Source organism: Gallinula chloropus (assembly GCF_964237585.1).
Source record: "Gallinula chloropus genome assembly, chromosome: 4".
In the NCBI taxonomy this organism is placed as follows: Eukaryota; Metazoa; Chordata; class Aves; order Gruiformes; family Rallidae; genus Gallinula; species Gallinula chloropus.
In genome coordinates, this window is record NC_140088.1 from 57,198,447 (window position 1) to 57,212,549 (window position 14,103).

General features: G+C 48.7%; 1 protein-coding gene across 1 annotated transcript; it reads right to left on the reverse strand.

The window, feature by feature from the left end:
* Positions 1–2,300: 2,300 nt before the first annotated feature.
* LOC311191545 (uncharacterized protein) lies at positions 2,301–7,552 on the reverse strand. The gene is made up of 6 exons (XM_084263755.1): positions 7,382–7,552; positions 6,436–6,495; positions 5,596–5,727; positions 3,838–3,984; positions 2,966–3,026; positions 2,301–2,776 (listed from the first exon to the last, which is right to left on the reverse strand). The coding sequence occupies exons 1-6, from the start codon at positions 7,544–7,546 to the stop codon at positions 2,673–2,675; spliced, it is 669 nt and encodes a 222-aa protein (XP_084119881.1). The 5' UTR covers positions 7,547–7,552; the 3' UTR covers positions 2,301–2,672.
* Between the last annotated feature and the right edge of the window lie 6,551 nt (positions 7,553–14,103).

The window sequence follows — 14,103 nt, forward strand, 5'->3', positions numbered from 1 at the left end:
GATGCAGTATTGCAGGTGGGAGCAGCAGAGGGAGATGTGCACATTCCAAGCCCTTGCAATAACTGCTCATTGCTCTGTACAACCTACAGTCACACGCTGTTGAGGTGTACTGGGTATGTACCATCTACCCCTGTGATGACCTGTTACAGGACAGCATGCCTGGATGGGAGCAGAACCCCCGCTCACAAACGCTGCAGCGGCCCAGCAGCGCGTTTTAGCAACAAACCACTTCCAGCAAGTTTCTCTGTGCAAAGACACAAAGATCTGGCTTTGCCTAAAGAAGAATCAAAGCCATGAGGCTGTTAGCTATTAGCAGTCACTGTCAAGGAGTCTGACTTTCACTTACTGTAGGAGAACAGCAGTTTATGTTAATCAAGGAGGAAAAAAAAAAAAACCCACCCCAACATTTGATCACAGGCTGCCTGGAGTTATGCCAGAAGCATCTGAGGATAGGGAGAGTAGTCATGCTCGGTGCTTTGATGCCTGCTGACAGGCACTACACCAGGGAACAAAGGCACAGCATCCCTTTTGGAATTACAGTGTTTGGACTATAATTCAGAACAATTAAATATAATAGTCCAAATGCTGATACATCCAAATGGATGTCCACAATGACACCGCCGGCGCTGGGGCTGGTGTAGCCAAACACGTGAAGGTACTTAGAGCCAGAGCCAAAAAGAATTTGGCTACTGGGGCGAATGGTCAAAATTTCCAGTGCCAGAGCAGGACCCGCAGCCCTGAGCTGAGGTGCTGGCCCAATTACTGAGGGATGGGGGGGGCAGTTCCCCCGGCTGAAGCTGGGCAGCAGGAGAAGCCAGGAGGGCTGCAGAGGCGGCGCAGTGGTTAGGACTGCTCCCTTGATCCCAGTACTTTTTGTTGTATTAATAATCTTAATGGTTGAAGTCAGTAAAGGAGATGCTTGGGCAGTGCCTTATGCACGAAGGGGTACCAGTGGTCACTAGGACAGCCTCAGCACACAGCTTAGGGTATTTTTCTGTTCAGGATGACAACAAAATGTGAAAAACATCTCCAAATACACACTCTTCAACATTTGAAGATGTTCAGTCCGAGTTTTACAAGCAATTTAATAGAATCTAACTGTCCACCTCTGCACCTCACTAATCCCAAGAGACTATGAAGCAGGACAAGATTTGTTAGCTCGCACATGCCATTACTATACCATACTGTAAGGCCAATTTTTGATGAGGTAGCTGTGGCAAGCTCTTTGGGAACCAAGGGCGTTTTAAGTGCATGTGCGGTAAGCACCAACTCAGCAGACTGCCTGGCATTCTGACTGTACAGTGTTTCTATCAGGTGAAGGTGTTCATTTAGCTCCTGGGGTCCCTTTATTAAGTGTTATAAAAAATACTTCAGTCTCCAGGGGAAAAAAAGAGTAATCAAGAACAATTTAATTCCCTGTTCCCTTGAGAACAGGAAAGGCATCTTATTAGATAAATGTTATCTGAGGTCATTCCTGGTGGATTCCTCGTGGTGGGCATGGCTTATCCTCCTATCCACAGCACTTTCTCAAAAAAGGAACTTAAGTTTCCAAGCCATGTTCAAATGAATGTACTCTCTTGATTTACACCATGGAATAAGTAATCTACCACTTCATGCCTCAGGCCCGCAGGCAAGACGTTCACTCGACAGGCAGCTCTAAGCCTACCTGAAAGTCATCATAAAGTACATATGAGAATGCCATGTACCTCAGGAGGTGACTGGACGCTGTAGTTCCTTGGTCTAGAGGACCAAGGTGTCCTCTAAAGAATAATTACAGGTCTAGACCAAGAGGTCTTAAGAGAATCTCTACAAGGAGATCTAGATCTACAACAAGGGTCTAGATATGTAACAAATTTTAGCAGAACAGGTCCCCAAATAACCATTTGTTTAAACTTTCAGTCTCAAAAGTCAAAATAGAAAAATCTGAACTGAATTTGGAGTATCTAAGTTACTCAGTGAAAGGAGCAACTGTAGCTCCGGCTCCTGCCACACTCCAGCACAACAGTTCAGCACTAAAACCAGTCGTACCGACACGAGTACACCCCACATGAACCCACATTTTGACAGAGGTACCTGAACGGCATTGACAAGGCTTGTACCATAAACTTCACCTGTTCTCCCCCCTGCCCAGAAGAGAAAGATAAGCACTCAGACTCAGTACCGAAGCAGGTCCTTCCTTACCCTCCCCTCACTATTGTATTATCCTAACTCATAACTACTGTATTATCATAGACTGTAACTCACTGGGTCAGGAGGAGAAATCAAGATAGCAGTTGGCGGGGGAAACACTCCACAACCAGTTTCTTTTAAAAATTAGTTGCATTTAATGTTTGAATGCCTGATGCTAGCACTGCTAGACAAATGGAACAATGAATTCTAGTGGAATAAAACCTGACTTGCATATAAAAGCTGGGGGAAATAACTGCTCACGCTTTCCAGACACAATGAGGTATTTTAACTATACAAAGTCTGAACGTTTAAAGCCATCCACAGATCTTCCCCTTTGCACTGTCTTCTCTGCTGAACGTTGGGCATTCAATAGTTCTTGCCTTCCATGTGTGTTTTTCAAAAGGCTAGAGAAAAGTGCATAGCGATCTTAAAAGAGTAGGAACATCTTACACCCATCTTGCCATATTTTTAGAGTAGCAGCTTTGAACTGTTTGAGCACTGTTTCAAGTCATTCTGATATACGGTGGAGGTTTGGATGCGTCTTCCTCTGCATCTAAGTCCTGGGCTGGAAATCGATCTGGGAAGTTAAAAATTCTGCCCCCAGGGCCTGTGTGGGGAAAGAAAGAGGAAACCATTGCACCAGGTGTAGACACTTGCACAAAATCCTGAGCTCCTTTCAGCTCAGAGTATTTTGGTGGTCAGGATTTTGGTGTGGGATGTAAAGCTCATTCATGATGTTCCTTCCATGTCCTTAGTGGATATCCATATGCATGGAAAGAGGGAAAGAATTACTCACTTTGCACAGCGCAAATCATTTCAACAGCCTGATTTTGGTCCTCACTGGGTCTCAACCACTCCTGTGAATGAAACAATGCCATTAAAAACTCATCCATGAGTTGGTTCAAGAAGATGTACTTGAACTCAACTAAAAAGTCTGCGTAGTCGCCTACTCCTAACAAGTTTTAACCTGGAAGTTTAAAGCAGCCTGACATTACACACTTGGTTTCCTGAGTCAAGAACAGCTGCCTTGTAACCTGTACCCATTAATTCCTTGGCAAACGAGCTGGTCGGATGTATGTGCTTTAATACAGCATCAGAACTCCTCTAGTAGAGAAGTAGTTGGCATTTATGGAGCTCATGTAGCAGAGACACACACAGTGTGTGTCTCATCAGTTGGCAGTAAAATGTGGTGTGTCGTCCCCCGCCTCCCACCACCACTTCACACATGGCACTGAGGGTATTTTTGTTATTTGATTTCTAGCTCTAGGGATAAGGCATCGTGGTGTGTAAGTACCAGTAAGTCTTTGAAATGCTGTACCAGGAGCAATTGCTGGGTTGAGAGTGAGAGAAGGAGGAGCAGGTTTTGAGGAGAGCAGGAGTGCATCGGAAATGGGACTGCAGTAGCTTAAGTGCTACTGGTTTGGAAAATGGAGATAACAGGCTAGGACTTACCCAAGACCATAAATCAGAGGGCAGTAGTAAAAGGAAAAAAAATCAAAAAGCATGAAACCCTTCTAACATCCACTAAATTCCTTAGAATTAACCCTGGGGTGACCAGGGTAGCGATGAAGTTCGGTTTCTAGGAGAAAAACCCATCTTCCCCTCAGTTTCTCCCCCTCCCACCCACACTCAGCACAAATAAACGGGTGCCCAGGGCTCCTCACTCACCATCCCAGTTACGCTATCGTAGCAGGAGCAGCGCGGAAGACTCCGGCATCCCAGGTAAGCCATCACCAGCACAACAGCAGTGCTGCAGATCGATGCAGCTAGCATGGTGATGCTAGCACCCTTGACTACTTTATTGAGCACGAACTTCTGCAAGCAGAAAGGGAAATGTTAAAGCCACACTGAAAAAGCGGCGCTCCCGTCTGCTACTGCCCGCGAGAATGCTGCGCCGGCATCGTGGGCGACCGATTCAGTGCTATTTAAGGCTTCTCTTCCTGTGCTCTGAAGAGCAAGCCAAGTGTGAACCTCAAATAGGAAAAGAGCAGGCAGTGAAAAAAAAAAAAAAAAAGGTTCTTGATTAAACATGAGATGCTCTGCAACAGTGTCAGGTCTGGAAATGGCTTTAACAACGAGAAGAACCCCAAGGAATGGCTGCTCCTCTTCACGCTGAGAAATGTCCTCTTGCTCTGCGGCACCGTCGCAGCCTGGTATTTCCACCTGTCCCGTGATAAACTACCTGCAATGTCTTCTTCATTCCTGCAGGAAGCCACTGCTTGCACCCATCTGAGGCACAAGAGGGGTATCTCATGCCTTCTCTTCAGCACTGCTGTGGCGGATGCACTTGAAGTAACACCCAGTTTTAAGCAGAGGACCTGCAACTGCCGTAACTTTTATCACCTGAGGCACCATGGAAGGTTCGAGCCTTGCCAAATGCTGCCTTCAGCCAGGCCAGGGGTATGGCCAGCACCTGCTCCTTTTCACGAGCAGCACCATGATGTCCTCCTGGAGCAACCCAAACCCTTCTGCCCTCAGCAGCAGCAGCAGCAGCAAAGCTGGCTTCAGCGGTTCTCAGTGCATCCCTGCTGTGTGTGCCTCTGGGCACAGAATCACAGAATTGTAGGGGTTGGAAGGGACCTCAAGAGATCATCGGGTCCAACCCCTCTGCCAAAGCAGGGTCCCTAGGACAGGTTGCACAGGTAGGCATCCAGATGGGTCTTCAATATCATCAGAGAAGGAGACTCCACAACCCCCCTGGGCAGCCTGTCCCAGGGCTCTGTCACCCTCACTGTGAAAAAGTTCTTCCACATATTGGTGTGGAACTTCCTGTGCTCCAACTTGCAGCCATTGCCCCTTGTCCTGTCTCCACAGACCACTGAGAAGAGGCTGGCCATTTCCCCCTGTGTCCCACACTTCAGATATTTATTAACCTTAATAAGATCCCCTCTTAGCCTTCTTTTCTCAAGGCTGAACAGCCCCAGTTCATTCAGCCTTCTCTCGTAAGTGAGATCTTCCAGGCCTTTTAATCATCTTCGTAGCCCTCCTCTGGACTCTCCCCAGGAGATCACTGATTTTTTTTATACCAGGGAGCCCAGAACTGGACACAATACGCCAGGAGGGGCCTGACCAGGGCAGAGTAGAGGGGGAGGATCACCAGCCACTGCCTTCAAGCAGCTGCTTCTCAGAGGGCACCCAGGTGCTCGTTCACATAGCCACCAACACTAGCCACACGGCAGTGAAAGGCAGTGACTCGTTATGCAAGGTCTCGCTAGTCCTGTGTGGGTTTTGGTTCCTAACTTGTTACTTAACTGCAAAGTTACACAATTATTATCTCTTTTAAACAAGAGCCCCGCTGCAGGCACTGCTTCAGGCGCTAATTTGGGCACCCTGGAAGTGTGGTTCTATTTCCAAGTCCTGTCCTAGTAGTGTCAGCAGATTAAGACAGTCATGTTCCCCACTAATAAGAATGGTATCAATACTTACTGTGTGGATAACATGGACTGGGGCAGAACTCAGCTCCTCCTCTTCCCCGTAGTTCAGTGTGAGTGAGCTATAAACTATGACGATGAGGATGGCGACACAAGAGATGATGGAAGCAACTACCAGAGCATTCACCTGGACAGGAAAATTAAAGGAGAGAAAGAAGGAGAGCTGGAATTAAAGCTACCCTCTGACAAATCACTGCAACTGATGCAGGAAACAGGTACGAAGCAGCATTGTAGGCACTAGCCTCCGGCGCCCCATAACACCAAGAAGTACCCAGTAGCAACAGTCACGTGGGAGACAAACACAGTGCAGCAAAGGTTTCCACGACACCATATTTCTGAGCTCTACTTGTGTCCCAAATCTTAACCCCAGGTGCTAGGTGAACCCAAAGGTTTTGTTCTTAGAGATCTCTCTCTTAAATACAAACAAGGCACCTCCACGAAGTTTACATGTCTGGGTAGACCTGCCTAGGAAATGAAAGTCAATCGACTTGTGTCCTATTTCAGTGTACACAACTCTTACTAACAGCAAGGAAGACAGTAAGAAATCAGTTCAAAAGCAAGTGTTTTTACAGATTTCTGCTTGTCAATAGAGCCAGCGCTTATCTGCTGCAGCAAAAGGTGGGACAATGCTGCATTCTCCTTCCACTTAAGAATGGAACAGCATTTAGGAAGGTACCTCAAGGAAACAAGCTTGCAATCCTGCAGGAGAACCAGCCAGCTCATACCCTATCAAAGCCAGTTTCCATTGCCCTTGACAATATTTTGCTCCCGCTCCCTACACACACAATTCCCTTGCCGCCCCACCCGACCCCCTGACCCCTCTCCCCAAGCTTACAAGAACTGGATTCTTCCTCTGAGAAGAAAACAAAGCCAGGACACCTGGGATTCCCATGACCTGCAGAGCACAAAAGGGACTTGGTAACTGGAAGGCAAGTATCAGATTCAGAAGATAAACTACCAAAGAGCAGATGAAAAGCCTCAAGGTTTGGATCAGAAATGGAAAGAGAACCGCCGATTCCTTCTGTTTTCCTCTGCAGCATCTCCTGGGGGCAGGACGCTGTGTGAAATGCATCTTGCCCACTCACTACCCCTATGGCAGCAATCTTCTGACTGGCTTTATGGCTCAACCCAAATAAGAAGACTGATTAAGTCTGATTTAAATGCTAAAAAACACACGCTGCTTTCCCAAGTCCTTATGTGTCTTGCATAAGCTGGGACGCAGCGCTGTGGCCCTTTGGCAATGGGGAGAACAGCTTTCCCTAAGAAGAAAGCTATTGCTGAAGGGAGCTGGGCGGCCTCTGGATGGGAGGGAGGACTTCAGTATGACCCCCTTGCAGCTCACCGGGGCAAAACAGCAACATCTGGGCACCGAACACCAGGGAGGGAGGATGCCCACTGCCCACTCCTCACTGTGGTACAAGGAACTAGCGGCACTGCACCATGGGATGCAGATCATCATGGAGATATGGAGACCAAGTGTTCCCCCACCCCAAGTCGTTGGCGGGCTCTCAGCAGTCACTGTGCTTCTGCCAAGAACCCAGACAATTACCACTATGCCCCATTTTCTGCGTTAGCTTTCCGATGGGAAGCCTGAGTGTGTTCTCCTGGCTATAACACAATAAGGAAGCTTTCATTATCTGGGTTCAAAGCAGGAAATCAGGGAAAAGCTGGCAAGAAGTCCTGGCCTCCCTCCCAGCCCCAAGCTGAGTACTAGTAGGTAGCAGTGAGAGAAAACCCCACATGACAAACCGAAGCATAGGGAAAAAACGGTGCAACTTTACCATCCCAGCCCAAACTGGAGCTCTGGTTTTGCCCAGCTGAGACTCTGTCCTGAAAACACCATCAATGAACCCGCTGACGACACACACTGTGCTGAAGGCTATCTGGAGCAGACCCAGCACGACCATGCTCCTCTGATTGAAGATGAAATACCGATAGCGATCCATCGCGCTTTGATTCACACATGAATCCCCGCAGGCGCAGGCCGGGAAGCAGCGCTGTGGCCCTTCGGCGATGGGGAGAACAGCTTTGCCTAGGCAGGAGACAGGACGGACAGGAGCATCAGCACTCAGTGAGCACCGGTCATTGCACGGAGCCTGTGGTACAGTGGGACCACACGTCCACCAGTTCAGAGTTCAGCTCTTTCTGATCGGCCGCAGTGAACGCGAGCAAAGGTGAGCGGTCCTTTGAGAAGATCCCTCACGCCGCTGCCAGGCGGGTGCCCGGGGCCCCTTTTCAGATGTTTCTGCGCAGGGATGTGTGATCTTTGCCTCAGACCCTGCTGCAAAGCTTTCTCCTTCGGGGTTTCTGCTGCCGAGAGGAGCGTGGGGGGTTCACGGGCGGCTCTGAGACCACTGCCCCTCGCAAGGGAGCAACTGACACCCCCCTTTCCTCCCTGCAGTGCCCAGGCAAGCCGCGGACACCTCCCTGGGCAGGATGCAGTCCACAGGGCCGGCTGCCCAGGGCTGCCTGTACCGCCGGGCACCCCAGACCCGACTCCTGCCCCTCGCAGCCACCGCCTGCCGAACCCCGAGCAGGCCGGGGGCCGCGGCCTCGCCTCGTCGCACCGAGGAGACTGGCCCGGCCCAGACCGCGGGCGCGGTACCGGGGCCCGCCCGCTCCCCCCCGCGCTTCCCTTTTCGCCGGGGAAGCGTCGCGCCGGACCCGCCCAGGCTGCGGCTGGAGCCCTCGCTGCCGCCGGCTCCTCGCCCGCGGCGGGACGGGCGGCTCGACGGCACCTGGCCTGCACCGACCCGGCGGGCACTCACCGGCGGGCGCTGCTCGGCGGCAACGGCAGCTCCGGCCAGGTACGGGTGGAGCCCCGACTCCGCCTCCTGAGCTTAAAAAAAAGGTTCCGCGTGGGTGCGAAAAGAAACCGGAGAGGTTGGGAACGCCCGGCCAGAAGCCGCGCAGGGTACGCGGCTGCTCCGCCCCGCACCCCGCGGAGCCCTCCGGCTGCCTCTGGGCCCGCGATTCGGCCGGGAGCTGCCGGGCCCCGGGCGGGGCGGCCCTTCGCCGGCAGTAGTTCTGCCTCTTCTTGGGGCTTCTTCACACAATGCCTGTGCCCAACACTAACTTAGGGAAGACCCTCTCTCTATATCTATCTATCTATAATGGCAGTGACGTGTGTGACGTGTTTGCTTCACCCAGGCACACTGGTCCCCTCTCGCCCTTGGGAAGCGCAGGAGCCTTCAGGCAAATCTGGCTTTAAAAAGCTCCACGCCAAAGCGTGCCTACCCTTTAAAGGCTGTAAAGAAATCAAGTGACAGTTCTTTAAATAAACCCACAGCACCTCCAGCCGAGGATGGAGAAGCCAGCCTACCACAGCATCATCTTCCACGCAGCTTGGAGACAACAGGAATAGAGCAAGCACGCATCCTTCCAGCCTTAGGACTGTGACCATTTACTGGCCAGTACCAAGGGCAAAGCCCCCGCCCAGAGAAGGGAGTGCACAGCCTTTACTCACCCACACCCAGGACACAGGAGCAAGAGGCCACAAGTTCCCATCCCGACTGAGGAACTTTGGGGTTGAACCCGATGATCGCTTGAGACCCCTTCCAACCCCTACGATTCTGTGACTGCAGAGAGCATAGGAGGGGAGGGCAGGGCATGGATGTGCTGAGGAAGGTAGGACAAGCACCAAGCGCCACCCTTTTCCTCACCACTGACCCAGCAGGACGTGTACCCCAAATTAGAAGATGGCATCGCTGCTGCTTGCTGCCACCCTGTCCCGCTGCCCGGGTCAGCAACAGTAAGAGAAAAGTCTGCCAGGGCCCATTGACAAGCTTGAAAATACAGCTGTTAAAGGCACTTCAGCACACACAGGCAGGATGTCCCTCTACACCACAACTAAAGCCCGTGTTCGTGCACAGAGAGAAGTAACAAAAGCAGCAGAGGTGCCAGTAAAAACCCCACAACAAAGGAGGTAGTGGCGTCAGGAGCGCTCTGCTCCTCAGTCACTATTAACATACCATGGCCTCAGACGCATGTTTGCTGCGCACCAAATCCTGCAATGACTGTGGCTGCAAAGCAGCCACACAGGGGAGAGATCAGAGGATGCCCCAGACCACACAGCCCGCAAATAACAAGGAGAGAGGACACTTCTGTTGAATATTTTAATATCTGCATTGCCTTCATAGCGCAATTAAAGCAATCTTTAAAATTCACTTATTACAAATGTTTGTCAAGTCTATTTTTCCCCAGAAACATTTTTCTTACTTCCTTGCACATACACCCAAACACACTATAAAAACCTCATTCGTAACATCAAAGGAAGGGCAATCACCATTCATGTAAACATCTTTCTTAGAATTATCCATTTTTTAAAAGTCATGAATAAACCTACAGATGTTCAGTAAGGCTCATAGTTCGAGTACAAATGTCATAAAACACCTATCAAGTACTGTATACAAGTTAAATACTCTGGGGTTAACTGTTAACACACGTATAAGCTCACCCCAAGGATTATTCTTTAGCACTTAGTTCTTCAGAACAGAGACACCCAGTAATTATGGGCTAAAGAGTATTAAAATAGCAGAAGGCCCAGCAGAACCTGCTAAGTAATACACAATTTTAGTCTAGATCTTAGCTCAAGAGTTAAACTCAGTACAGTTACAGTAGGAAAAGTTTTCTAGGAGGAAACCCGCAGAAAGGAGGGATGGGATATCCGTTTGTACAGTATCATGGTGGGACAAGCTGAGAGGTATGTCCTGAAGATGTGTCTGGCCTTGCTATTGCAATTATTTATGACAGCAGTGTGCAACGCTGCATAAATACTTTCCCAAATAGCAGAAACGACCATTTGTAATTGTAAAGATCATTTGTTGCATCTCCCCTTAAAAAAAAAAATAATAATAATAATCTACTTACTTGTAATCAATTACACTTGCATCTTACAAAAAGACATCCTTTTAAATTTGGTTTAGATCTTACTGGAACTTTTTTTTTAAGTATTCATTCAACCATGAAAATATTTCATACAAACATCATTTTACATACAAATACGTTAAAACTTGTGAAGAGGGTCTTCCCACACTCATGATTTTATGGCTTGAACATTTAATTGCTTAGAATTTTAGTATATATTTTTCTCCTGGAAAAAAAAAAAGTTACAGTAAACCTGGTAGAGAAAGAGGGCAGGAGCTTCAATTGCCTGAAGACAGACGAGTGCCAAGAGGAGGGTCCATTCAACAGATAGTGACCTTAGTGTTCAAAACCTTTGATCTGGGGCAAGTAAACATGCACTCAATCTTGCACCTTTTTATTAAAAAAAATAAAAATAATATCCCTTATATGACTTAGAAATGCTTTATCCAAAAATACAGTTTTCATGCTTCCAGTACACAAAGCAAAAGGAACAAGTTCTCCCTGGGGCTCAGGTGAGCGTGAAGCCCACCTACCCCCACTGCAGGTTCAGCTGCTCCCACACCTGCGTTCCTTGCCCAAATGCTCTCAGCAGATGACGTGTGGTGTGAGGAAGAGGCATCTAATGTGGCACCCCAGCATAAGGAGACACTTCAGCAATTGTCAGGGGGGTTTTTTAAGCACTCAGAGGTGAATTCCTCAGGCACCCACAGCTCTGTGCCAGAGGGAAACAAAGCATCTTCTAACTGGCTCTGTGCAACTCATTACCTCACCACAACAGCAGCACTTTCCACAAACACTATCCAATCAAGTGAAAAGACAGAAATCACAGAGGACTCTGGGACAGAAGACATACCCTACAGTTCCCAGCACAACCAAAGTGACGAGCCCCAGTTCCGACTGAAGGACAAGGGCAGACAACTGGTAAGGAAAACAGGAAAGTGGGGGTTCCCACCACTTCTCTTTCTCGTACCAGACACGTTGGCTATGCTGCTCCTCCAGTGCTTGGCAGAGGGTAAGAAATCCCTGATGGATTGCTTCTGCACCAGCAATGCACTGCAACAGCTCCAGGAGGAAAAACACAGCCACTGCTAACAAACAGCAAAAGCTCCGCATCCAAAGGGGCTGAGCTAAGGAGAAGGCTACCTACGTGCACCCAAAACAGGCGGCCTCGCAAGGCTGAGCAACTGGCCTTCCCAAAGGCCTCAAAACCCAGGAGCTGCATCTGGGAAAAAAAAGCATGGGCCATCCTAGCAGGTATTGTTGCAACCGTGGAAAGAGTCAAAAAGCTCTCACAGCTCTCACTCTGACCACTGAAGAGCTGTAGCCATGGATTTCCTTTGACTTTTTCAACAGTTAAGACTTATACCTTAATTACTACCAAAAAAAAAAAAAAGGAAAAAAGCTTTTTCAAATTTGTGAAGGAAAATCAAGGTATTTTAGTACATCCCAGAGAGTCAAATTATAGCACAAACTCAACTTGAGACACCTCCTAGGCCTAAGCCTGCTTCCCTCTGATCCAGAGGGGTGACCCAGTAGCAGGTAGCTCTGAGCTGGAACTTACTTTCTTGTCTCCGAGATTACCTGCTTCTCTAGAAACTTCAGTTTCTGTATTCTTGGTGACAAAACACAGTGCTGCTGCAGCAAGAAGATACATTATTTATTTATTTATTTTCTTAAAAAGAGACAATCAGCAATCTCTAACAGAGGCTGATAAAAGGCTCCTTCTCACAAAGGAGCTCAGGTAACAACCCTCTTGTCACCGAGGAGCCACGTGCAGCCCTGCAGACCAAAGGCAGACATCAGGAGCAGATCCATACCTGAAAAAAGCAGCAATTCCAGGCTCCCTTATGCCATTCTTTAATCACAACAGGTACTCTGAGAGCCAGCTGCTCACCCGGGCTCAGCTGGCAGGCATCAGCTCTTCTCCCAGTTCCCGTGCCGACAGGACAGGTCTTTGGCCAGACTCTGGGAAGCAGAGCTTCTTTACTTATTGCATATTCACCAGCAGTCAGCTGCGTTCCACAGGCTGGAGCAGACTGCTGTGCAGAGTGCCTCCTGCTTCCTCTGCTCCAAATTACAACCGGGGTGTGGTGTGGGTCCTGTGTTACTGCTGATGAATCTTTTTGCTAAGCTAGTCTCGCTACCTAGTGAGCCCCAGAAGCTGAGCTGCAATACGTTGACCAAGTTAAGGCATTATTTGGAGTTCTGTAACTAAACCTGTGTTTGAACCTGTGGTTGCCAACGCACACCTCTCAAAAGCCTCTGAAGGACACACTGAGCCCTTTCGCTGCCCAGTGGTAAAATCTATCCCAATGATCTCCGCTCTAACAGACAGCAAAGAAAAAGAAAACAAAGAAGAATTAAAAGGCTTGGTCCTGAATCAAGCCAAAGCAGCTTTACAATCACAACTTTTATAGGAAGTTGGTCACTGAAGAAGGGATCTATAGGAGGACCAATAGATTTTAACAGAGCAGAGAGGAAAAGGACAGTAGAGCTAACAGAGACAACAGCCACAGTTGTGGCATACTACCAGGCTACAGGAACACACAAAAGCAAGAGAATCTGCTTGACTGTCACCACATTAATGGCTTTTGAGAACACACAGAGGGTATTTTTTTTCTAAGTTCCCCTATTTTAGGATGCCACCATAAAACCTGATGTGCAAAGAGCACCTGTCTTGTATTTATCTGAAAAATCAGGTATACAAAGACTGACAAGCCTATTAAAACATAAGCGACTCCACATGAAGAGGAGATAGCAGAAGAACTGGAGAGTGATCAGGAGCAAAGCCGAAGGAGCTCTAGAGAATCAGAATGTTTTTAGCACGATTCTCTAGCAAGCACAAAGAGGCAAGGAGTTCAAAGCAGGGTATCAAGACTGTGGAAGGAGTTACCATCCATTCACAGCAGGGTTCTGAAGTCACCTATCCTCCTTTTCCTTGGACTTAAAGACAAGCCTTGACTTTGCAAACTTCATGGTCCCGGCAGAATAACCCACAAGATGCAGGCAAGAGCTTCCCACCAGAGCTGCACGTCTTCCTGCAACTGGATGAAACAGCAATGGTCTACAGCAACGACCTGTGGGCAGGCAGGGCAAGATCAAGACATGCACTTTTCTTTTTGAGGTTCACTTGCTGAAGCTGCGCTGCCAACTGGCCTTCAACACTTCTCCCTCACCCACCAGGCTCAGTTCTGTCTCTGCACACTCAGCTGAGTCCCTGAGCTGTCACCTCTGCTGGCCACCTGCCTCGGACAAGCAGCAGAGCTGTGGTCCGAGTCTCCAGCATGAAGAGATGGGTGGTGTCAAAGCTCACATTTAGATCACTGCTAGAAGAGTGTCAAAAACCCCTGAGCCCACTCACTGTCCCCCCCCAGCACATGCAGAGTAGCTTTTGTGCAAGCTGAAATGGTGAGGTGCTAGAAAAGGATTGCAATTAGTCACAGGGACTAAACAGAGACCCAAGTTAGAGAGGTTCTTGTGACTAATTCCTAACTTTGTATGGGTACTGACACAAGGATTCTCAGACTGCACAGAACAGCAACCTCATGCTTCCACGTGCAGGTACCAACTCAACACACTCCCCACGTCTAGCTCCCCAGACATCCGGATGCCTCCAACCATTCAAGCAACCAACCAA